Genomic DNA, 26323 nt, shown 5'->3' on the forward strand with positions numbered 1-26323 from the left:
TTTTTGTGTTGCATTTAGGAGAAGCAAACTAGTTTAGATCCTCGTCATAAAACATGCGCATGTAATTCATATTGTTTGCATCGTTCTCCATTTGTTTTGATAGGAAAAAGGTAGAACAGTTTGAAATACGCGCTCCGTGTATCATGATGCATTTATTAGCCTGCTTACTTTTGTAAAAGTGGGTTGTTTAAGATACACATAGTTTATGTAAAAAAAGTCCTATTTGTAATAAATATATATCATACAATTACAAGAGTATGTTATTTCTACAGAGGTTATTTTTATGAGTAGTACATTTTGTAAACTTTATACATATTGATAGCACAAGAAAAAACTTTTCAGTAAAGCTATTAATTGCTTTTTCCCTATAACGGGATCGAATTTTGAGATTATAAAAATCAGTCTGTTGTGATCCGTTAATATAAACATAGTGTTAAGTAGAGACTTATTTTTTCTCTTATGTTAACAATTTTGCAGCCTATTACGTTTGACCTTAATCCTTTACCTACCCTAATTTCAATTAGCATAACTCTGCCGTTGTTTCAGCTTAGAGTAACAGCTTAAAAACATTTTTAAGACGTTTAAGTTGCTTGTAACAAAAATGGAATCGCATAATGATATACTGTCTTTTGTTACTATTGTGAATGAAACTCTGCGAATGCTACTTCAAAGAAAAGCTTACTGAAGCTTTCCATATGTTATAGTATTGTTGTCGAATTTCACATGAAAAAAAGACGACAAAAAAAGGTTGTTAAAACTTTCCATACGTTTTCGTAGCATTATTGCATGATCAACCAAGTTTCACACAAAAAAGATGACATATCAATGTTATTAAATTATATTCTTAATCAAATTCTAATTTGGTTAAGAACATTTATGTATTAACATTTCCAGTTGATACTGGACATGCCAATTAAAGTTGGAAAAAGATCAAGAGTCGCTAATATGAAAAAAGTCAATCTCATTATTTAATAGGTACACTATGTTACATTAATATCGTCTAATAAAAACGTATATACTTTCTTGCAGTCTTTTAGAGTCTTCCATCACAAGTAAAATGCTGTATGTTATATACTATTTAATCTACTTATATAAACTAACGATTATATTGAAAAAATTTCTAAATTTTTAGTTAAAAATTTTTAGATACTTAACATCTCTTCATTTTTAACATGTCACAAGATAACTTTTAATTTACTTATTTAGTTCAGTCTTTTTTCATATAACTGTATATAAATGCAATAAAAATAAAATTATTTCCATATCGATTGCTGTAAATGCTTATAAAATTTATAAAAATTCATTCCATTATTGTATATGAAAGATAGTATGAAAACAATGATCTCAATCTTAATATTTTTCTACTCTAAAAGATTTTATGGCAGTGTTAAGTTATATAAGACTTAATTGCTATTAAACTTGTACAAAAATACTATTACTCTGAGTGAAGATGTAACTGTACTTATAAAATAAATGTCTGTGGCCAGTATTCATAATCCATCCTTTCTTTTTCAAGATTGTCTTAAGTATTATCTTAAGACCCTATGGTCCTCTGATTGGTCCATCTTGACATCTTAAGACTATACTTAAGACAGTCTTAAATATAAGAATCAACTATGAATACCGACCTGAGTTACGTTTTCTTTTCAGGCTTATCGTTTTAATGGTGCGTCATTTGATACGTCATTTGATACATCATTTGAGTCGCAAAATGCTCTCAATGGACGTGGTACATTGTTAACATTAACATTGTCACTAACAGTGGACACAGAGTTAACATCCGTTAATTCTATGATGTCATAGCTCGCGTCCTTTTTGCATATATATGGGTATAGTAGAAAGATGTAGTAAGTTATTGTACTAAATATGATAGCGCCTACAATTAGTCCGATGATTCCCCAGGCTGATACAATTATTTTCCGACCTGGAAGCGGTTGTGACTGATTCTTGGACGCTGCTGATTCTGTAAATTTCTGATTCGTTTTGTTATACTTAGCATTCTGCTTGGAACCGTATAATCCACTTTCAACTTCATGGAGTATCACTGTAAATAATTGTATCGTCAAATATCAGGAACGATAATGCAGCAGAGAGATACATTTAAGTTTTAATTGTAAGAACAAGAGTAATGAATACTGATAATGCGGTTGCGATAAAGAGCGGAGCAAGCTTCAAATTTTTGAGAAGTTTATCTGGGACCAAACTTAACTTACCGAGAACGGAGATAATGGCTAAAAGATATATTGTCCTCATAATATCTGCGGGTAATCAGTCTTTCAGTTGATCTGTGTTAAAGGTGCAGATAAAGAGTCACTTGGACTTTATTAATAGGCGCGGATAAGGACAATTATTCACGTTGTTAAAAATGTCCGATGATGTTTGACTCGACGTGATTTATGAAAATAAAAGTCAGAAAGTCACCCTTTATCTGTGTACACCTGAAACATTTCTATGTACAATTGCGTGAGTGTAGTTGTAAGTGGTTGTAGTTCTAAAAATTCGCCAATCACTGCCGAATATGAGAAGAATATTCGACTGTGATTGGTTAATTCTTACAACCGTAATCACGTACCAATTGTAGAGAACTAACAACCGTAATCACGTACCAATTGTAGAGAACGAGCTTAAAGGCGCATTCACATAGGCCGGTATTCATAGCAGAGAGAAACCTGAAAGTGGACATCCCGGCCTTTTTCATGTATCAAACCTCATAGGGTAATGTCCACGTTTTTGTGGTTCTTTTCCGTACTATTACGTGGATTAGACAAAGACTAGAGGTTGAGATTGGATTGAAATTTAACCAATCAAGAAAACCAATCTCAAATTTAGTGAACTTTGCTTTGATTCGTTAAAGAGAGACCTGTAAAAGTAGCTAGCAGCATGAAAAGGCACCTTTATTTCTAGGGATTTTCTACTCGTCACGTGCGATAGAAAACAAACAACAAATAACTGTAGACATGGCGGCGATGATGCGTATCCTTCCACTTTTCAATCGCAGCCCTCTGCTGTGCACTACAAATTTATTGGGATACGGCGTAAGTATGTGTTTAAACGATAGATTTTTTATATGACCTCTAATTATATATCTATATAAATTTATTAGGATTTATGTCGCTACAATTATTGAGATAAACAACTGCTCAAGTCACTGGCTATTGTATTTGCAATCAATTAACATGACCGTTTTCGTGTCTAATTATGTCGTGTTTTCTCTGTGCAGCTACAAGAAATACGAAACTATGTCGGCTGTAGGGTGTTGCGCGATCAAAAACGTAGAAAATGGGCTAAAGAGTATGCAGAGGAAAGATTGCGATTGGTTGCCTTGAAGCGCAACGATATTTTGCCAATCGAGATAAAAGTAAGACAATTTCACTTGTAAAATAATAAATCTTGGTCTAATTACACACATTCAGGGAATATAAAATTGATGTAAAAATTTTCTTGTATCATATTGTCATCGATGCATTTTTTATATATAATGTATCTATTTATATAATTTTCTGCTATTTGAAGGAAGCATATTATCTTTTTCATAAAGAAAACTTCGAAAACCACGTTTTTTTAGTTATGTCATTTTTCAAGTAAGAGAGCAATGCTCTCTTTTAGTATAATGATATTTAGTATATAATATTTAGTATAATAATATTTAATATGCTAATGTAGTAATATGAGGTAACTCAAACCATATAATGATTCTTTTAGGAGCTTGCTGGCAAACAAATAGACGAAACAATTCCCAGACAGACTGCTTTGAGACAATTGACACCGAGATGTATTGTGACGTCTCGAGGCCGAGGTACGATACAACGATGGAGAATATCACGATTCATCTTTCGTCATCTAGTCGATTATAATAAAATGGCTGGAGTGCAACGTGCCATGTGGTAGAATAATACCCTTGAGCTATATATCACTTGTCTATTGTGTATAAATGAATACTAATTAGGTGTAAATGAATACTAATGAAGAGTAAATGATACACAAATGGATGTATGAATAGAATTAAATAAATTACGAATGGATATGAATAGAATTTAAATTACCAAATAAATTATGTTTCCCTTGATTTCATTAATATTGAGGTTTCTGTTTCATTTCTATCAAGTTATTCTACTAAGTCAGAAACAAGTTATGAAATTTTTTCCATATACAATATATGTCAAATTAATTTTTCTTATATTTTGTACATTTGTATTAATTGGTAAGATGTATGATGTCGAGAATTTTTTTTTGTTTCATACATTATTATGTGTATAGAGTTGAAAATCTCAATTATTTATTTTATTTTTGACACTGAAACAGGACAATAAATTGTGCATGTATTCAAAAAAGATTAAGAACAACACACTGTGTGTGTGTATATATTAGAGATTTTGTCTTATTTGATTCTACCATCTAAAAGTACGAACAACTAGTTTCTGTAGAATTTTAATTAAATAATTCTAATTTTAAAAAAGTGTTAAGTTGTAAAAACTTCAAATTATTGTAAGTCCAAGTAAACGTACAAGTTCAAGTAAAAATGCCAATTGTACAATAGACATACATATAACATTTTGAATTGCATTTTTTTCCGTTTGTTGCAATTTTCTACGTCAAATATTAATATATGATGGAATATTTATATGATAGAGTACTTACAACACCTTCATACAATAAAACGCATTTTCACAATTTTGGCACTTTATACAATGTTTCATGGCACACCTTAATTAATTTGATCAGGCGATGAATTAATTGCAGCTAAAGAAAACTTAACGTACTCTTAATTGTCAAGCGCATATTAAATAATATGAAAAGGTTTATTAACTGTTGATCGTACAGCTTGCACGAAAATCGACATTTATACGAACTGAGAATATCACGAATATACTTTTCTATTCAGTGAATGATGCATATGGCGTCTCAATTATTCGGCATTATAACGATCATATGTATGTTTTTTCGTGAAGAAATCGATTCGCGAACATGCCACGTGTAAATAGTTCTCACTCTGTTTTTCTTTGTTACTCATACCTCATTTATTAGTATATTCCTCATAACTGTTTACTGGGACAAGCTGCATCTCTGAATATTTTATTCAGACTAACGCTTCTAACTCGCTTTTGCATGATCACTTATCTCGTTTCATCGCGAAATGCGAATACAACTAATACAAATACATACTTATCAAAAGATTGTAAAATGCTGCAGATTAGGCAGATCTAAAATAACGATTGTAACACGAGGTACATTGACACGAAGAATATTGATCGGGGTCTCATTATAAAGCCATTAATTAAATTATCGTGTTAAAATTTACATAAATAAATCTATTTACACAGACATTTTGACTATAATGAGCATATCGCCATCATCAAACTCCTGACAGAGGACATAAAACATTTTATACAATAATAAACACAATAAACAGATAACAATAAATATATTCATTTATTCTATTTATATTTAATCAGCTTCACCTGGGTTATTTAAAAGAATTTTTAATTTTTATAAATAAAGAGTCGAAATTTAAATATACTCTCATTTTATAATATTCCATTTTGGTAACAGAATTACACATTAATTAATAATAATTAACTTTGAAATTTAATTTGCATGGTGTAGTGAAATCATGCAAAGATAAATAATCAAAACAAATAGTAGCTTGTGATTTAAGTCGCAAAAAAAGTAAAGTAAACAATCAATACGATCGGTATCGTACACGTGCATTTCATTCTCAGCAAAGTGTCACTTAAACTCCGCATAAGTGGTATAGCCGACTATCTGATCGGACATGCATCGCGCAATTCCGCATGTAATCTTGCTTCAAGCCGATTTTTGCTCGCTAGTGCATATTAGAGACATTCGAGTGACAGATTCAGATGCGACCATCACGAAAACTCATCTATTTCATATCCACATTTGCATCTTTCTCTGGATGGCATACATGCATGGTAACGAGAATTACGAAGAACAAGATTTTATGTAGGTACAATACAATTTCTGTTTCTGATTTCTAACGCGCAAAAGTTTCATTTCCGGATAGCTTCAAATTAAAAAATAATTAAAGAGATAATAATTAACTTATAATCAAAGATTTAAAAAAAAATAAAATTATTTCTCTGCTTTTTTTATTTTCGTGATTATACGTCCCGAAATTTTCCAAAATATTTTAAAGAATCGAAAATAGAACTAAATAAATAGTTCTCAATTATTTTGTTAGTATTGCAAATTTAAAGAACTGAAGAATTTATTTGATATTATGAGAAATAGTTTAGAAAATGTATATTATATTTTTTTTAACATTTTTATATCAATTTCTTTTTACTAATATTTTATTAATTTCAAATTTTTTTTTGACAATATTTTTTTATATTATCTCTTCTTGATCTTAAATAAGATAATTATATAATTTTCTAATTTACGAATATCTATATTATAATTTTTATATTTTATACAAATATTATTATATTATAAATTTTCCTTTTAAAGCTTAAATAAATATCAATCAGAAATTTTGCTTTTTAATGAGCACAGATGACCTAAGTTTATCCATGTATGTATGTATGCGTGACAAACAAGGTTAATAATATTTTAAAAATTAAATTACTAATTATAATTACAAATAATATGATAATTATTAACTGTAATTAAAATATCTTGATATTTCGAAATTTACATGTTAATAAATCTGCAATTACAAATCCACGTTACGCACCTCGATATAAAAGAAATTGCGTTGTAAAAAAAATTATCATTTACGATGTCGAATTGAGATTAATAAACGATTGATGTTTCAAAATTTATATATTTAATAAATCTGTAGCTATAAACACACGTCATACACCTCGATATAAAAGAGATTGCGTTGTAAAAATGGTTATCATTTACGACATCGAATTGAGATTAATAATAAACGATTGATAAGAATCAACTTGCATTGAGACCGGTTAATACAATAGTTTCAATGAAAAAAATAAGAGTTTATATAAATAATATCTGAATGACATTTAACATTCATGAAGCATTTCGCAAAATAACAATGTAGAAAGGTCTCAGCATATATTATCACTGACTAACATAAAGACAAAAGCATAAAGTGATAATAGATATATTTTTTATAATTTTCTAATACAGGGTGTCCCATGGGAATGTGTTGAAACTAATTAGCTGTCATTTTCGAAGGTATTCAGTTATTGAAAGAACAAAAATTGCGCTGAAAAGAGGAAAGTCTGCAATTTTTAATGAGTATAAATAAAGTTTAACAAAATGTTTGTGTATCAATTAATTTTATTGATGAAAAATTATGCTAAAATCAAGTAGGCGCTAAAATTATATGTAAAATCGCAGATAAGATCGAAAAACAGCTTCAGATTTAGTAGCAGCTATTTAAAAAGTTATTAGCAATATTAAAAACGATATGTTAGAAAAAGTTTTTACGAGCTTTCATAAAATATGTAAATGTTTTTACAAGTTTTCGTAAAAAAATTGTGTTTTATACAAATTCAGATGGTGCACCCTCCGAAAAAATTACTCCTTGGGATTATGAGCATATTTTTCATCAATAAAATTAATTGATACACAAATATTTTGTTAAATTTTATTTATACTCATTAAAAATTATCAGCGCAATTTTTGTTTTTTTAATAACTGAATACCTTCGAAAATGATAGCTGATTAGTTTCAACACATTCCCATGGGACACCCTGTATATTATATTTCTTTCTTCGATTTTTTAAAAGAAAGAAAAATAGAAGGGCTACACTGTCGTGTCTACTTTATTGAATATTACATTTCTTAAATAAGCATTTCTCGAGAAATGATAATTCTCAGATAAAAGCATGTTTATGGCTCATAAGCTTTGATAATATCAAATTTAATGAATATTTTATATTATATCTTAATATCTTCATAATCTCCAAATATCTATTTTTTAAATTTTATATGATTTACAAATATGTGTATTATAATTTTTTTTACAATTTATTTTATTTTATTTTAACGTATCTTATAAAATTTTACTTTAGTCTCAATTAAACTCTAGGATGCGCAAAAAATGTTTATATAATATCGATATCTGGCGTCACAATGAAGAAAGCTCGATATTCTAGATTTTATTCTTTCGAAATATAAGCGTATAAATTTTTTTTAGAGGGAGAGAGTTTTATCAATTCTGTTATCACACAAACAGCAATTTTTGTAACGAGTACAAACGCACATGTTGTTTTACAATTACAATTTTTTGCGTTCATAGCGGAAATTTATAGGTAACATAAAATCTCAGTCGGAAATTGCATATGATAGCCACTTAATAATGTTTTACAACTTTTACAAGAATCATTTGAATAAATGAACGTAAAATGACGTTGCGCTTGACATGAGAATCGACTATCTGCGTCAACATATCGGGTTTACGGCGCACTAGGCAAACGACCAACCCTTTCAGGTGACGGGATATGGTTCATTCGTACATTATATCCGATGATATGACACGACGATAATCAATTGCTCGAGGTATTCCCTCAATTTAATTGAATATATCAATACACTCTTTTAACACGCGCATAAAAATGTTATATAATATCGATATCTGGCGTCAGAATAAAAACGCTCAACGTTTTGTGTTTCATTAGTTCTTCAAATTATGAACGTATTCAGAATTTTTTTGGGGGGACAACAGTTTTATCAGTTCTGTTATATCACTTAAATAACAATTTTTTATATTAATAAATTGCTTTTTTGAATATTTTAGGACGTTTCCTTCTTGTTTTTTTAACAGAAAGAATATTAAATTTTATAAATCATAACTTTTATTTTTCTTCCTAAAGAAAGTATAGGTAAAATACAATTATTAAAAATATAAAATATGTAATTCCTTATAATATTGTTATTGTTATTTCTTAAGTAAAATTATTATTATTGTTTTTTTCTGTAAGTAAAATCTTGGCCGAGGATGTTGCCTTTATTTAGTCGAATGGAGTATTCATTAATATACTCAGTGTATATTTTGTTTTTAGCTAAAAAATTTTAATAGATTTATTTTTGTGTATCGGACACTTTATCAAAACTATAATTCCATAAATTACATGATTGTAACGAGAAGAAAAAATATTTTATGTAATAACAAAAAATCTATTCAGAGTCAAAAGTAAAAAAAGTTATATTTTTTATAAATAAAAATGAAAAAGTGAATAAAAAATTTTGGGGTTTCGATTGAATTTCCAAATCCCCCTGATACGCCCATGTTTCAAACTATTTTTCCTTTATTGTAATTTTCCAAAATACATGCACTTATTTTACATATGTTAATGAAATAATCTTTATCGTTTTTTAATACGCGTCTCATCTTGTTAATTTCCATATCGCAACATGTTTGAAAAAGTGTACAACAGTGAGGCAAAACAAGTAATTATATATTCACGTAATATTTAAATTTTAAATTAATGTTTAAACTAATATACTATGTGCGTTGCATATTGGGAATTACCTTTACATCTTTCACTCTGTTTCCTAAAGCGATGTATATAATGAAAGCCCTCTAGGCGTTTAGTTTATTCAATCTCAAGTTGCAAATTAATTGATATTGCAAATTAACATTTAACAGTCAGTGCAAATGACATGTGTATAAATTCGAAAATGAATTTATCTCTTGAGAGGAAAATTTTAATTTTCAATGTGCTTTTTTTGTTATCACAAAATAATCAATTTAAATCATATCAGGATCTTTGCGACAAAATGGGTGGTGCACTAAATATCAGCTCGGAAATCTACGGCAAAATGTTGAAGACGAACCAAATATTTAGCGCGAATTCTAAGACTTCTACTTCAGCATTTACTTCAGTTTCTAAGACTTCTAAGAGAAGCGGCGTAACTATTAAAAAAATCCTGCCGTACCTAATACATCGGAAGAAGGATAAGGTAAAGGAAATGGAAACTCAATTTTCGGACTCTCAATCTCCGGCTCCGAGTCCACCGAGGAGTCGCCCATTCCTGAACGAGCAAACTCTGTCCATAAGCAACAATGTAAATATCTTGTAATATAATCTTTGCTCTCGATAACAATATTTATATTTTTACAACTTCCTACGTAAAGGAAGTTTCGGCAGGGATAATAAAATATCCTTCTTTAAAGGCAACTTAAAAAAGAAAATACTTTTTTATGTTGATCGATGTATTTAAGATTCGTGGTATAAAATGTAAAGTAATATCGAGTAAAAACTATGCAGGATCCAGAAAGCTTCCACTGTGTAATGGGACCGGTTTTAGTGATGGCTCAATTATTTGGAATTCTACCGGTTTCTGGAATACTCATGCCGAGTCCGTTGCAGATAGAATTCGTGAAATTTTCGGTTCGTACCATCTACTCCGTTTTCATAAATGGGATGGTGTTATTTATGGCAATATTGTCGATTATTCACATGATAAAAACGCTAAACTCCACAACTTTTGAAGTGCAAGGTAAACAAATAAGTATGTATCGCACTATGTCGCATCTATTCCAAGAATAATATATAGTTTTATTATATGTATAGTGAAGCAAAGATAACGATATGCAGGAAGTTCAACTCCTTTAAAGTTAGTCTCAGATATTCTTTAAATATACAGATGAAAATTAAAATACTTAAAAAATTATGTGTCACTCTTTTGCATTTTATCTCAGAGAGTAAATATGTTTTAAATAAACTTTGCAACCTGGAAGTAAATGTAAATGGAGGATCATTTATTTTTATATATTACGCAAAGAAAAAATATCCTTAAATATTAAGAATATTTTTGCTGTACAATATCAAACAATCGGTCAAACATATCGGTTAAAAAAAATTTGTCGTAAATACGCTCTAAAACAAATGCAAAAAATAAAACAATAAATTATGACTTTTTATGGCTTTTATGCAGGGCAATTACTATATTTTGCTGCAGTTTTAGATAAATAGCTTTTAAGCGAGTATAATGGATCCGAATGAACTTTTGCACAAACATATTTATTACAGTTTTATTAGTACATATAAAAAAATTTGATCTGGTTCATATGCTATTTTCTCATCAAATTTATAAATAAGTATTACAATTTGATAGAAGAATTAAGGCAAACAAAAAAATTAAATAACTTTTAAAACAATAAGAGAATAATTGTTTGTGTGTTTGTGCTTAAATTTTACACAGATACTCAGACGTAATAACAGAACAATCTATAAAATTTTTATATTTCTGGTATTGCTTTGTACTGTGACACATACATTCTTAATCGCACGTTTTCCGAATCATTTTTCGAAACTGTCAAATATATTTTTAAATGTACGATTGGATTTTAGGAGGCATAGCAACTGCTACGGCAGGCGCGATATTTTATGCGAACTGCGTGATGGGCCTGATAATATTTTTCTGGCTATCGTCGCGATGGGTGATTCTTCAACGTGATTGGAGAGCCATGGAGCTGTTCATAGATAGGTAGATATCAGTGCGTTTAAGAAAGGCTGCAGGATAGTATCATTAATCGATCGATGATCGCGACCCACGTGTTTCACTGCACGCGGGGTTACATAGAATCGCATGTACTCTTGACAACTCTCGAGAGATTGCGATCGCACACGTGCTTTCACACGATGACAGTAGGTGTTACAAAAATAATAGCAAGCGTCATATTCAATTCCGTTAGATGCTGTAATGATAACTCATATTGAACTTAATTTGCGGATCGGAAAATAATTCCAATATTACTATAACTGCATGTGTTCTCTTTCTCTCCCCCCCCTCTCTCTCTTACAATATATAAAAAATTAAAAATATACATTACGTATTCTCCAAAACTTTTAGAGTGAATTCAGTCATTTTGAAGAGTGAAATCTCACTTTTAAAGATTGAAAATTAAGCCATTCTTTTTCAAAACTGGCTCAATTGTCAAATGAGAAATTCTACTCTAAAGAATATAGAGAGAATATATATATATATATTTAACTATATAGTTTGATGTAACCAACTTTGAAATCATCTAATACTCCTAGATACGCAAATATGATAAAGTAATTGCGTGTTTATAGCACCTATTATTAAAAGATATCATTGCTTGTAATCTGTCTCGAACGGCGTAAATGTTTAAAGACTTTGCCGGAGCTACCATCTTTTTAAATCAATTATTTCTTCTTGGAAATTCCAGTGAGCAATGTTTCTCTTTAAAGTCGATTAATTTTGCATTGCCTTACAAGTTCTGTTAATATATACATTTATCAGAACCTTTTGCTTTTGCAGTAACAAAATGAAACGACCAAAGCTCCGTTGGAAACTCCACTTAATAGCTGTTTCCATTCTGTTTGTGGCTCTTATTGAACATATCTTGAGTATATTGGTGCATACCAAAAAATATGACTGGAGCGGCAAATCGGACAATGCGACGTTTCTCAATTTTTTAGAAATTTATTGTATGTCTTCTCACGCCTTTATATTGGAGATACGTAAGTAGTAATCTCTTAACTATATAATTAATCTAAAAGTATCGCTCGCAGATAAATTGAATGTTTGAATAAAATTTCATAATAGTCTAATTGAATAAATTAATTGATCCTCGTATAAAAAATATTAAAGTGTTTTATTAATTATTATAATAAAGTAGCTATAATTGTTTTATTATAATATAAAATAGCTATAATTGGCAATAATTATAACTCTTTTATACACATAGATTTGCAATTTTTCCGTTTCTTCAATTATTTTCTTCAGCATTATTAATAGCAATCCAGTTTATTTGGCTATACCTGTAAAATAATTAAACTTACAACCTTTTCTCCAAAGAGACTTGTTTATTTGATCGCTGTGTTTCTTTTTTCCCAGATTTATTGAAAAACTTTGGTTGTTTCAGAACTTTAAAACTTTTATTTTCAGTGAAATATAACTTGGCGCTTGGTATTTTCATTTTTATCGTCAGCAAACTGGCGACTTTTACGTGGAATTTTACTGATGTTTTCATCGCAATGGTAATAAAACTTTGTAAATAGTTCAACAATACCTCTTTTTCTATTCGGAATCAAACGTTTCCAATCTTATTATAACTATAATTCGATCTTGTGGAGTTTTCAGGTAGCTACCGGTTTGGCTGAAAGATACAAAACATTGAATAAGTACGTGACTAGTTCTGTATTGAAACATCGACCGATAGACTGGTCTGAATTGCGCGAAGATTATGCTACTCTTAGTTTCATGGTGAAAAAAGTGGACAACGATATCTCACCTATAATTCTCTTATCATTTGCAAACAATCTTTACTTCATCTGTTTACAGCTATTGAACGGATTGTCGTAAGTAGTACGTGATTATTAAAGAAAACAATTACACAAAGTTATTATATTAATTTTTAATTTATTTTAGTTATTAATAATTTATAGAAATATGAATAAGTCCCGTAAAATTAATACGACATGTTAATATCAATTGATCGGTAAATGCCAATTCATAAAGTTATTATTATATTATTTCTGATTTCGATTCTCTTTAATTGGATTTTTACAGAAAATCAGACGATGGCATAATCAGCGATATATACTTCTTCGAGTCCTTTCTATTTCTGATCGGCAGAACGGTGATCGTCACCCTGCTCACTGCTAGGATTTACGATCAAAGCAAAGTAATATTGCCGATTTTGTTTAGTTGTTCAGCATCTACTTATAACAAAGAGGTAAACCATTCGAATTTCGTTGACGTAAAAAAAAGTAAATGAAACAATAATCTTTTGAAATTATCAATGTATTGCGCAAATTATTTAATTAATTTGCTCAATTTTTTATATATATAATAATTTATACGGTCGTTTTACAGACAGAAAGGCTGCTACATCTACTCAGCACCAATGACGTCACGCTCACTGGAATGCGTTTCTTTTCTATTACGCGGAATTTTCTGTTGGCGGTAAAAATAAATCAAGATTTAATATAAAATTCGTTAGCATTTCATATACAATACGACAGTTTTCTTTAAGAAAGAAAGTCATTTTTTACGATAGTGATATATTACTTCAATTATACAGAGTATAAATAAAGTACCTTTTATTATACTTAATTTAGCTATTGCAGTACTGCATAAAAAGGAGAAAAGTTTAATATTTTTTAATGTTTTTAATATTGTTGCGTTTTGTTGATTTCCAATATCTTTATTTATGAACATCATTTATTTTTATAAATTTATGTACAGGTGGCTGGTGCAATTGTAACGTACGAAGTTGTGCTGCTGCAATTTAATGTCGCAATGAACAAATAAGTACGCAACAGTATAACATCGACGAAAGACAAATATTATAATTTAGATTATATAAGATATAATATAAGTAAAATAAATTAAAATTCAAACCTCATCCTATACATTTCCATCTCGACGCAATTTTTACAATTATATGCTATTTTCACAATTATATTATTTTACAAAAATGTGTATTTTATAAGAACAATTATGCAAGAAATATTTATTATAACAGAAATTCGTCGCAAGAATTGTTGCTTTGGTTATATATTATTTCGAATATATTTCCTAATACATATTCGCAACATAATGTCGAAACATTTTCTATAATACAATTTTCTATAAATTTTCATAATTATATAAATGTATTGTACAATCATTTTTACATTTACACTCAGGTAAGTTAAGAATTCGATGTGTTTTTTAATTTTAACAAAATCTTTCAAAATCTAATACATTATTCCTACATATAAATATAATTTTTTTTAATAACGTATACTTTGTACAAGATTCTTAAGTACTACATTTAAATAATATTTTTTAGTTCATCGTTCACAGCAACGTTTACAAAATTATTGCCGCATTATCAACAGATAAAAATATATTTGTATGTGTTTTTAATCCATTCCTGCGAATAACGATGTGTTCTCCACAGCTAAATCTATAAGTGTGTGTGTGCGTGCTGTATATATATCGTCTTGTAACAATATTAAATTCAACACTGGTGAAATATCCTTTCCGTTTTTCTCTAGAATATATATCAAGTTAATTGAAATCCAAAGGAAAACTAGAACAAAAAATAAATCAAGAAATAAAATCATATAAAGAGAGATTACAGATAAAGTAAAAGTAGTATATTATATTTAAAAAAAAACTTTATTTTCATAGTGCAATTCATATACTTATCTTACATAAAATTGCAGAAAAATTACCATAAGTAATGTGAAAATATAGAGGACTCCAGCAGTTTTATTGTACCTATATAAAATATACAATATATAATATAAAAGCTAATAATATGAAAGAGAAAGATCTTATTATATAAAAATTTAAGGAAATTGGTTACAAAAGAAGGGAACAATAAAAAAAAATATCATAAAATGCAACAATTTATGTAATGCAGTTTTAAATTTATTTAATGATAGCATTTATTATAATAAAATTTTGCGTTTTGTAGTCAATATAGTGATATAGATTTCCTTTTCAAAAACCCTCTCTACCTCACCTCGCAAGCATTCGTTATATTCATCTGGTCCATTTGCTGGACGGAGTTGAACTGTACTAGAACGAGTTCATAAGTCACGATAGTTCCTGCAACCTACATTATCATTCATATAGTTGTACAAGGTATATTAATCGCAACTATCATTTAAAATTAATCTAAATCTCGTCTTAATAATAAGAAATAGTATTCGTTGTTTAGTTAAATTAAATTAAATATCATTATATAGCAAATAAATATATTTTCAAAATATTTTTTTTTAAAGATGTAATAGAAACAAAATATGAATAATATGCAAATAGTTAACCGTACTTTACAGCGCGATAAGTTCGCTTTTAGTCAAATAATTAAGCTACATTTAACTCGTTTAAATTATCATTTACTTACGGTTAATACAAGGCCTCTCGTTATGGAAAAAAACTTCATTCCCGTCAAACTAATATTATCCGTCGTTACTTGCGTCAAAAATCTTGAGACCTGCGCAACGTTAAACGTTACGTGCAAATTTACATACAAATTTTTGTACAAACTTATATATAAGTAAAAGCACGATCGAGAAAATTAATATAATAATCTTATAAATAAATAACATTATTTTATTTTTCTTATAACTGATATCGTATAATCTTTTAGATCCCCACAAGTTTTTTTATTATGAGAGGGGAAACTTAATTTTCTTTAATAAAAAATTTCTAATTTATTATTAACACATGAAGAAGATACATGTTGACAGATATTAAATTTTTACTTCAAACTTTTTCTCTTGGATTATCGCGTGTCAGTTACGAAGATTAATACTATATACTATATATTATATACTATATGTATAATAATATTTCTCTCAAAACAAACCTCGTTGTTGTAACCAGAACTAGTGACGCTGTACAAAATCGGTGCTGGCAGACGGGATTCATCATGAATAGAAGCCGCGTGCAAGGATACCGTCGTTGTTCTAGCCAAGAGAAAGCCGAAGGAATAGCAAAAGTAGATTTTCCGTACGCTACCACGTATTGGACTGTTTGAAAAATTCATGCTTTATAGGATCTACTGTTTGAAAAATTCATTCAACTTTATGGGTTCTACTCCCTAAAAACTCTCATAACATAATTTTTAATATAAAATTTCATAAAACTGTCTTGCATTTGGACAAAGCTAATATTAGCACAATAAAAATTAGTAACGTGAATTAATTGTAAATATAAATCTAATTATTATATATATAGATAAAAGTATAAATGAATTTTTTTTATATTGGATCTAAGAAACTCGATGTATAATATATTTAAGGATAAAATTGTTATTGTAAATTATATGTTAGACAGAAAATGTACTTGAAGGAAAACAGCAATTGCATACAGATGAAGTACAAGTCTATAGCAAAGGACATAAGCACGATGCCCGAGATATGAGTATCCAGTCTGCGCGTAAGAGTCGCCAACTGATTATAGTCACTTCTGGCTTCGGCCCACCACCACTCCGGCATCGCCTTAACGAGATAATAGCGACGAGTTGTTAGTAGAAGCAAAGATTTTCATGTTGTAATCAATGATTTTGTTTCTCGATTAATATAACACATTGAGCTACTCTGCTTGAGTGTTCCTGTGTATCATTTTACTCTTGTTGTTCGCCGAACATTACACAAGAAAAATGATACATACAGGACTACTCGGGTGGTTTTTTTCTGAGCATGCCCCTTCTCTCTAAAACTTTTAGAGTGAATTATCACTCCGAAGAGTGAAATCTTTTTTTCTCTTAAAGATTGAAAATTGAACCACTCTCTTCAAGACTACTGATTCAACTTTCACTCTTTAAAGTGAGATTCTACTCCAAAGAATTTAGAGGTTTACATTAACAATTAAAATATAGTTTCAATAAATCCTCAAAAAAATTTAATAAGTAAGTATTATTAAGTAAGTATTTAATTTAATTGTTAATAATAGTATATTTAATACTCAAAATAAATAATTAATCATTAATTTCACCAATTTAAAATACTTAGAGTACTTATTAAACTTCTTTAAAGAAAAAAATACCTGCGTGTGAATATTAGGAAGATGAATAAAGTTATTCATAGACGAAGACAAATATCTTATAACAGATTGCACTATACCTTTCCCCGTATCAAAAAGAGGCGGCTGTTTAGCTGCTTGAATTGATCCGTCAAAGCCATGCTGATAAGAATAAGAAACAGATCGACAAAATTCCACGAGAATGTGCTGAGGATATTTATAGTTTCAATCACGATCCCCTTCCAGAGACTGTAGGACAGTTTTGTAAAGATCTGTAAAAAAAATGCTGATCAATCAATGATATTATACATTAATTCAACAATAATTAAAAGCACATGCATCATCTTTCATCCAGCTTTTATTTTCATTTAAAGAGAAAAAGAGAGAAACGTGTTTTTTAACGTTTAAAAATAAATTTGATTCTAAAATTGCGATAAAATTATGAATTAAGCATATCTAGTATATTACCTGCGGGAATTGCGATATGAAATAAACACCAGCAACATCCGCGTCACCGCGTTGCGTTGCGCATTCTAATGCACTGGTATACCCAGCCAACACAGCGGCAGAGTGTTCTCCTATATAAAAATATATTAACATTAATTTGGTTAATCAAATATTAGGTTATTTATGATGATTAATAGGATAATGTTTACTTAATTTATTCATGATAACTAAATAAATCACGATTTTTTAAGTCACTTTTGAAATAAAGGATAATATACATTAACATACAACTTTGACATTCAAGTAGAAGTAGTTAAAATAATTAGGTAAAAATGAACGTAATTTATATGAGACAAATTAAGTTTATTAATATAATTTCATCTATACCAAAGAAGTCAACTCAATTAAAATTCCGTAGAATTGGAAATAAACGAAATAAAATGCGTAAGTGCCTACGTAATACTATCTTGATCAGCACTTACCGAACGCTAGCACCATGACGACAAAGGTTACGATTTTGAAACGAGTTGCGAGAGAGGTCTTCGAAATCCGCCGATACCTCGAGGTGAATTCACGTTCCAGTTTTTCCCAAGTTAACATTAAACAAGGCCAGTGCATTGCCAATCGTATAAACATGACTGCGGTTATCAGAGTCGTGAGAAAGAAAACGAAAGTCGCTGATAATTAAGATAAATATCGTTTAGAAACAACGGATTGTTGTGTTCCTACATTCAATGTTACTTGTATCCATAATGAGGCTAGCTTACTCATTTTCGTAGAATTTATCCCCGAGGTGACTAAACGCTGAATATTGGTGATTGTCAGGACAAACGTTCCCACAATAATGCTAACCGCGTAAAAGATTTTCGGATTGTACCATGAAAATCTACAGGACATTCATGAAGACTCGTGACAATTTCGATTAGAGAAAATGTTAAAAAATCGAAGGAACGAGTAATAAACAATTCGTGTTCATTTCAACCAATGTAGATTACTTTAATCTCGGTTTAACTTTTTACCTTTTTCTAATTCCAAAAATTAGAAGAAGATAAAGAATAAATTAAACTGAAATTAAAGCTAATTTACATTGGTTGAAATGGACATCAGGTTTATTTCTACCAATGTAATGTTACAATAATTAATTTTAATCTCGGTTTAATTTACTCTTTATCTTTATAAATAAAAAATCAAGATTAAAGCTAATCGATATTGATAGAAATGCATATCTGGCTCATTTCTATTAATGTAGATTAACTTTAATTTTGACTTACTCTCTATTTTTTACTAATTCTTAGCATTAGAAGAGGATAAAAAGTAAGTTAAACAAAAATTAAAGTTAATCTCCAATTCTACATTGTAGATTAACTTATAAAATAAAAAGGAATATCGATCAGATATCCACAAACCGTTTCCGCTTACCGAAGATACGAGGCATCCGGCTTATTGATGCCGCACACCGGAAACATGCCAAAACATTGGGCCAGTAAAATGATCGGTCTCATGGCTGCGTGCAGACTATCAGTGGAAGGATTAAAAGTATCCGACGGGGGCACAACAGAAGCCAGCACTGAAAACCATCACAACGATGTAATAAATTAATTTGCAAATTTCACGCAAATATTCAGGTCGAGGCCGAACTTACTTTCGGGCACCACCACGTCGGTTTTCATGGGATCGAATCTATTGTTGCGTAAGTTTTTGGGCGATCTGAAAAGAACTCTTCTTACTCTGTGGAATATATCGCGATTCTCGTTACACTGTTTGCCAAATCGAATTTATAATCGAATAATTTGCAATTCGATATAGTCATGATAGGCCGAGTGCGTCTTTAAAAACAAAGTGCATTTGACGAGTAAAAATAAAATACGCATTTCCTTTGTTATTAAGTCAGGAATACTTTATCGATCGCCATACTTTTACTAAAATATATTGACATTTAAAATTTATTATTCAATTTTTGAAGCAAAAAAATCGAAACAATTCAGATTCGGGATTTTCTTCAATATTAAGTTATTCCTTGGCAAATAAAAAATATAAGCCAATTATTATTTAATTAATTAATTTCATCCGTTTACAGAGAATATGAGTTTTGCTTCCTCTCCCTCGTTGTGTTATATATTCTTCGCTTAATACTCATTTGCACCAGATTAATCGAGGACGATTTTTTTCTTCGACGTAAGAGATTTATCACTCGGAAACGCACCTTGCACGATGCACGCCGCGGCTTACGGTGTGCACAGAACACGATCGCATAACGGATAGAAGATAGAACTCGTTATTTCTGAACTTTATCAACGGCGAGGTGAAGGGAGCTTTATAAACATCGCAGGTTCAATAAATGTCCACTTCGGACAGCCAGTGGAAACTCGGGGCTGCTGAGGCCTCGTCCTGGACAACGAGGCACGAGAAACTCGCGACCATGTACGGAGAGGGAGAAATACGCACCTTTGAGAAGCGTATCTGACGTCATCGTTACATATGATATTGGAAAATAATTAAATTTATAATTCGCCGTATATCTGTTTTCAAGAATTTTGAAGAATCAACTTTTCTCGAACCACTGTCTAGATTTATAAATCAGTCGCAAAAAAAATTCTTATTTACTCTTCTCTTTTACAAACAGTACGGTTTCAAAAACAGTAAAGAGAATTCAGACAGTCATTTCATTTTTTAATTACTGTGTTTAGTTTTATAATTATTTTTAGATCCGAGGAAAGTTAATTACAAAAATTAAATCATTTTATTTATTTATTAATTTCAACATTTTAGATACATGTCATCGAACTTTTTCAGAATCTCACATTACTCTTAAATATTATAAAATATTTATTAAAATATTGAATGTAACACAGAAAATCTATCTTCGAAAAATATTTAATTATTAAATAAAAAAATATGTAATATGTAATAATTATATTGTTCTGCTATATGCGGAATAAAAGTGCAAAACATTCTACATAACCTTTTATATATTTTTCATAGAATAATGGCAGTGAAAGTGTTCGTGTAACCGCGATACGATCGTTTAAATAATTAGTCCGATGTCACACCTAACAATCGATCATCCCAGGCTTCGAAGTAAAAGACAATCGACAAATCAAGGTGAGAAAACCTTGGCACGCAAAACTTGTGTAGCAGCTCGAAACAATTTGTATCGCACGGCATTCAGTTTTATCCGTTTGCGATTATAGAATAACATGTCTAACATTATATTCATATTTAATATACAATAAAATATGAATGTTATATGATATAATATTATAAAAAAAGAAATCTATACAATAAAATGATGTGATAAAATTTAAAAAATAGCGAACATCCACAAAAGTAATTACATGATATTCATATAACGTGAAAAAAGATTGGTCACGATTAATTTCAATGTGAGTTTTGTAAATAGTAATTAGCCGAGAATGCTCGGATCATTAAATTGAAATGTTTACACACAGTTGTCTTTATTGAAGAAAGGGCGTTTATTTGCGAATCATAATTGATAAATCGATTTTTATTATACAGAGTGCTCGTTAGTCAACTCTCTTTTCGTTCTTAGAAATTTCCCTTGTCTTATTTAAATACATTAAATTCAACCAATCAAATTGTCTTTAATTAAATGTTAAATAAAAACATCCAGATCAAATATGTTCGAGTGTCTATTCATGCGTTGAGCGATAAATTTTAATTTTTACTGGTATAAAATAATTATTGAGCTGATATTTCAATATTAACATAAATTTGAAACGCTGTTTCTTATAACAAAAGAAATACATTGTCAAAAATTCAGTGTGTATAATTTATGTTACTTACTGAACATTAATCATATTAGGTTGCCAAGACTTTCCAGTGGTCCATTGAGGATAAAACATATCGCTGACACTTTTTTTATTCCCACTCATCTCTATTATATGTAATTTTCCAAATGATGGACATCGCATGGTTTCAAAGCTTCTCTACCTCCTAAAGTCAGATCAGCATACGTTTCTATACAAGATTCTACGAGTTGTTACGTATAATCTAATTGAGAGAGTGTATTTGAAACAGCTTTGACAAATGAAAAATAATTGCAAAATCGAGTAAATTTAAGATGGAAACATAGACATAATAAGAATAGACTGTCACGCGCATTTCTATAAAATTGTTACACGAAAAAAAAAGAATTTTCTTTGTCGTACTTAATCTTGATTTGTTAAAATATATTTGCTGCCATAACTATAAATTTATAAACTATGGCGAAATGGTTTGCTATTACTGCTACAATATAGGTATCACAGCTAAGACATTAGCTATGATACCTATATTTTAGCTGTCCATATTTTACACCTACCATTTAGTTACCACACCTAGTCTTTAGTTACGGCAGCTACTTTCTTTTTTTCGTGTACTATATATCGAATTAGAAAGAGAGAAATAACTTAAAGTACCTTCCTCTCTTTCTCTAAAGTATCAAAAAGAGATATCTTTAATTCTTCGCTCTAACGCAGCACAGACGCTAAGACAGGTATTCAAAATTGATTCTTATATTCAAGATCGTCTTAAGCAGTCTTAAGATACCATGAACCAATTACAGAACAGTATTAGCCTAATCTTAAGACATTACTTAAAATCTTGAAATAAGAACGAATTACGAATACCGGCCTAAAGATCAGGGAATGCGCAGCCCATGTCTATGGATGTATTGCGAGAAACAACTAAAAAAACAAAATTTTATTCATATTTCCTACAAAGCGTAAAAAAATAGAACTAAAAAGAATGGAGAGGAATTCATTTTGTAAAATACAATTCTCAATCTAGAGAAAAATAAAAATATATTTGAAACCAATTCTCTCATTTCGATGATTCGCTATTAAAATCGTATAAAATCGAATTAACACTCAAAAAAAAAGAAAGAGATATGGATGGTTATAATTTTTTTCAAAAAAGAGATAGATAATTTGAGACGTTAATTCACAGAATAACATTTCGATCTCTTTTAATTTACATATATTTTTTTAACGAATACGTAGCCGAAGGGTACTTCGCGAGAGTGCGCGGTAGGATAGAACAATGAGGTACGAGACGCAAAACAATGTTGCCTACCACGTTCGGACGTACACTGACAGGCGTGGTGGGAACCCCTATAACTTATGCGCTTATTGTCTCTATCCTGCATGTAATCTTTGCTTGTACAGGCCAGAGAAATAACAGTCTCCAGCGCGATGTAGTGATTCTTGTACTTGTGTGAGAATGAAAGCGGCGATTTGACATACATGACACGCGCCACCTTCATTGTCGCATGTAACAAAAAGGTATTCAACTTGTGGTTTGCGATTTACATACGATGCAGCAATTTTCCTTCTCAAAATTGAACACGTGCGGCGTTTCACATATACCCTTTCGACACTTCGTATGAATTTTTCAACAAAAGATTTTCCAAGGAAAATTTGAAAATTTTGAAAAATAAATTCGACAGACAGAAGTCGTTGCATTTATATTAGGTTGTCAAAAAAATTCCTAAGGAGAACAAGGAAGTCAAAATAATGTTAGATTGACCAAATCATGACAAAAACCTGACATAAATTTGATCAATATAATCGGTCAATATGATGTCAAATTGACATTATTTTGACTTTCGTGTTCTCCTTGGATCGTATTGTTTCTAAATAAATTTGTTTGTCAAAATCATTTTCGGAGAGTAATTCTGCAAAATTTTTTTGACAACTCGATATTTTGAGCTTATCTGAATGAGATAGAAATCATAGATGAAAATCAGGATATTAAATTGTCGAATACCTACGTGAGACAAATCAATTGAATATCGAGTAGTTGTATCAAGCACGTTAATCGTGTGCCAGCCTCGAGTGTTCGATAAAAACTAACGTGAGTGATAATAGCCGCTTCGCGGAAAACGTCAACCCTTAGGATTAGACGTACATACACGTGGAAACGCGAGTTTTTACGCTGTTTACTCAACACCTCTGACGATCTGTTATATGACGACAACAAATGAGAATATGCATCCATCATGTCTTTCACTCTCGCTATCAAGAACGCACTTGTTGGGGCTCGCGAAATTGATAAGCGCAACTGATGTCAACGCAAATGTCGACCGTAGTCTTGAAATCTCTAAACAACTGATATGTAGCAAATCTTGATTTGCCAACGAAATTATTATGTTTCGCATTATCAGATGTGATAGTTTTAAAATTCAAGAATATAATTACGAAACAATGTTTGCGTTACAATTACTGAGAACTAATAATTAAAATTACTTTTGTTAATTTTCGTCTACAAGAAAATGAAGTAACAAAAAAGAAAAAGAAAAAGAAAATCTCATTAAAATATAACGATTCACGTAAAAAAGAAATAGATTGAAATTTTCGAATTTGATACCAATTTTATTTATACGAAACAGAGATTCTTTAACGCGATTTAAATTCTATTCCTTTCTTCTTTTTTTTTATAATGTTATAATTGCTGGAACTAACAGTTAAACTACGAGTAAATGGATTAACATAAAAAAGAGAGATACATATTAAAATGATGATTCGCGTAAAAGTTAAAGAAATAGCTATAGAGATTCAAGCTGTATAACAATGAAGACTTAATTTATACAAAACAGATCCTTGGCGCGACTGAGATCCCATTTCTTTCTTCTTCTTTTTTCGGAGTGTATTTAATGAGGCGACATTTAAAAGTGCGGAAACAGCAGCCGCGTATCGACGATAGTTTGCTGCCACATTTTGCGGAGGACGTCGAGCTCTCATCACTGAAATGGGTCACTCGGCATATTCTCTCTCCCTCTCTCTCTCTCTCTCTCCCTCTCGTACGCTTACAGATGCATACGACGGTGCTGTCTTTGTTCTATCCTCTCACGGGCATTTTCCCGGACGATGCACACGTGGACGGTGTCGTGTCTTCCTGACAAGCTGTGCAAACGGAATTTTCCTATTGTTCCGTCACACCTGCCACCGTCTCCCCGGTGCGTAGCACAGTATGCGCGCATACTTTCCGCATGCAAGCGTATGTTGCGGTTCGTCCCGCAAACCGCGGCCTACTTTAATATCCTCTCTTTATGCACGTGAGAGCCGATAGATTCGCGCTTACCGCGAGACCACCTCATCGTTTAATAGCTGTTGCGTTCGAGGGAGCAACTCGCGATAACGTCGACCGTCGTCATCGTGTTAAAATGTATCGTGCCGATACACACCTTGGGGAAAAAATTATCCAACTTCTGTCTCCTTTATCTTCGCTCCAGAAATTTTTTGCCGCTACAGAAATAACATTCTTTATTTATCGTAACACAATTTCAATTTAGATAAATGTGTTTGGAATTGTATTCGTGCTACGTTTGCAATACATGGTGTTGTCATCTTCTTTGGTTTTACGTCAGACTTTGTAAAAAGAAATTCTCTTCTGCGTAAATTTTATGAAGAATATTTTTATGATACAGTACAGTACAATACGATACAGTATTAAATTCATTATGTTAAATTTTATCCAATTTGAATTATTTTTAATCATTGTTATAGAGCGCCCCATTGCTTCTACTTAATAATTAATATATCATTAATTTAACTAAAACAATGAAGTCAAATAATTTAATTCAACAAAATATATAAAATGACTCAAATTTAATTTATTATTTACTAATAACGTTGATGTGGACGATATTTACTCAGAAATAACTACAGAAAGGATTGATTTACATTTTGATACACGGAAATTAAAAATAAAACATTATTTTTTATTTAAAGGGTTGGATTATCATCGCTCCTTTGATATTTAACAGTGTAGGTACTCGAGAGCGTTGTTTTCTCATCTTTTCTTTATGCAGATTTCAAATGACTTCTAAAAGGCACTTTTAATTTCAACTTCACCGAGGTACTACAAGAGCTGATTCCAACGCTCGAGTGTACGCAGTCTCGAGACAAGATACCTTTCGTGTTACGGGAACAGGGAGATGGTCGGGTTGCGACATAAGGAGTTTGCACATTTACGAATCAAAATGTATTGTGTTCCCACGGGTAAAAGTAACGTACATCATTATACAATCGATCTTCTCCGCACGCGTACGAGTTTAATTTCCCTCGCAGGAAATACCTACTGCGCTCAAGCACAAAGGCCATGGGAAATATTTGACAGCTGCTCCGCGCGCCGCGATCGATCCCATTATTTTTTAATAATAATTGCAGCGGTATTGTAGACCGGTGTGTTAGCGGGGGCGTGATTGCGTGGGCGCGATTACGCGTTATCGCATCCCGTGATCGTCGACATGCTCGAAGAATCATTTACGTCGAAATATATTAATCGCGGACGTCGGCTATCGTTCGAATGGATCGGGTTCTGTTCAAATTTTTTATCGTACAAACATCCGTTTACGACGTCGACCGTTATCTTCGGTCGGCGCGATTATCATTATTGACTACGAAAAGCAGGTACGCCGGTGAAAAACGTTATCGATGCTCGG

At 30.7% G+C, this 26323-nt stretch overlaps 4 protein-coding genes across 4 annotated transcripts; 2 read left to right on the plus strand and 2 right to left on the minus strand.

Annotated features, from left to right (window-relative positions):
- Positions 1 to 1638: 1638 nt before the first annotated feature.
- LOC108730615 (uncharacterized) lies at positions 1639 to 2427 on the minus strand. The gene is made up of 2 exons (XM_018460402.1): positions 2214 to 2427; positions 1639 to 2044 (listed from the first exon to the last, which is right to left on the minus strand). The coding sequence occupies exons 1-2, from the start codon at positions 2251 to 2253 to the stop codon at positions 1653 to 1655; spliced, it is 432 nt and encodes a 143-aa protein (XP_018315904.1). The 5' UTR covers positions 2254 to 2427; the 3' UTR covers positions 1639 to 1652.
- A 511-nt stretch (positions 2428 to 2938) lies between these two features.
- Positions 2939 to 4022, plus strand: mRpS14 (mitochondrial ribosomal protein S14). The gene is made up of 3 exons (XM_018460401.1): positions 2939 to 3035; positions 3221 to 3358; positions 3703 to 4022. Exons 1-3 carry the CDS (start codon positions 2958 to 2960, stop codon positions 3886 to 3888), a joined length of 402 nt encoding a protein of 133 aa, XP_018315903.1. The 5' UTR covers positions 2939 to 2957; the 3' UTR covers positions 3889 to 4022.
- A 5692-nt stretch (positions 4023 to 9714) lies between these two features.
- LOC108730587 (gustatory receptor for sugar taste 64e) lies at positions 9715 to 14223 on the plus strand. Its single transcript, XM_018460363.1, has 9 exons — positions 9715 to 10002; positions 10206 to 10437; positions 11292 to 11427; positions 12226 to 12428; positions 12856 to 12947; positions 13051 to 13268; positions 13480 to 13645; positions 13786 to 13875; positions 14158 to 14223. Exons 1-9 carry the CDS (start codon positions 9715 to 9717, stop codon positions 14221 to 14223), a joined length of 1491 nt encoding a protein of 496 aa, XP_018315865.1.
- Positions 14224 to 15418: 1195 nt separating this feature from the next.
- LOC108730613 (gustatory receptor 5a for trehalose) lies at positions 15419 to 20148 on the minus strand. The gene is made up of 11 exons (XM_018460400.1): positions 20084 to 20148; positions 19523 to 19587; positions 19300 to 19447; positions 18648 to 18766; positions 18363 to 18557; positions 17902 to 18011; positions 17535 to 17705; positions 16756 to 16910; positions 16277 to 16439; positions 15812 to 15901; positions 15419 to 15520 (listed from the first exon to the last, which is right to left on the minus strand). Exons 1-11 carry the CDS (start codon positions 20131 to 20133, stop codon positions 15419 to 15421), a joined length of 1368 nt encoding a protein of 455 aa, XP_018315902.1. The 5' UTR covers positions 20134 to 20148.
- Between the last annotated feature and the right edge of the window lie 6175 nt (positions 20149 to 26323).

This window comes from Mycetomoellerius zeteki, unplaced genomic scaffold (assembly GCF_001594055.1).
Source record: "Mycetomoellerius zeteki isolate Tzet28-1 unplaced genomic scaffold, Tzet1.0 scaffold94, whole genome shotgun sequence".
Lineage (NCBI taxonomy): Eukaryota > Metazoa > Arthropoda > Insecta > Hymenoptera > Formicidae > Mycetomoellerius > Mycetomoellerius zeteki.

Coding starts and splice junctions, on each gene's coding strand:
- LOC108730615 (XM_018460402.1), bottom strand. CDS start 2,253: ATGAGGACAATATATCTTTTAGCCATTATCTCCGTTCTCG. Junction 2,045..2,213: donor AGCCATTATCTCCGTTCTCG/GTAAGTTAAGTT, acceptor AATTATTTACAG/TGATACTCCATGAAGTTGAA.
- mRpS14 (XM_018460401.1), top strand. CDS start 2,958: ATGGCGGCGATGATGCGTATCCTTCCACTTTTCAATCGCAGCCCTCTG. Junction 3,036..3,220: donor CAAATTTATTGGGATACGGC/GTAAGTATGTGT, acceptor TTCTCTGTGCAG/CTACAAGAAATACGAAACTA. Junction 3,359..3,702: donor TTTTGCCAATCGAGATAAAA/GTAAGACAATTT, acceptor TGATTCTTTTAG/GAGCTTGCTGGCAAACAAAT.
- LOC108730587 (XM_018460363.1), top strand. CDS start 9,715: ATGGGTGGTGCACTAAATATCAGCTCGGAAATCTACGGCAAAATGTTG. Junction 11,428..12,225: donor ATGGAGCTGTTCATAGATAG/GTAGATATCAGT, acceptor TTGCTTTTGCAG/TAACAAAATGAAACGACCAA. Junction 13,646..13,785: donor CATCTACTTATAACAAAGAG/GTAAACCATTCG, acceptor GTCGTTTTACAG/ACAGAAAGGCTGCTACATCT.
- LOC108730613 (XM_018460400.1), bottom strand. CDS start 20,133: ATGCGATCGTGTTCTGTGCACACCGTAAGCCGCGGCGTGCATCGTGCA. Junction 19,448..19,522: donor CGACGTGGTGGTGCCCGAAA/GTAAGTTCGGCC, acceptor GATGGTTTTCAG/TGCTGGCTTCTGTTGTGCCC. Junction 17,706..17,901: donor TCATATCGCAATTCCCGCAG/GTAATATACTAG, acceptor TTTTTTTTACAG/ATCTTTACAAAACTGTCCTA.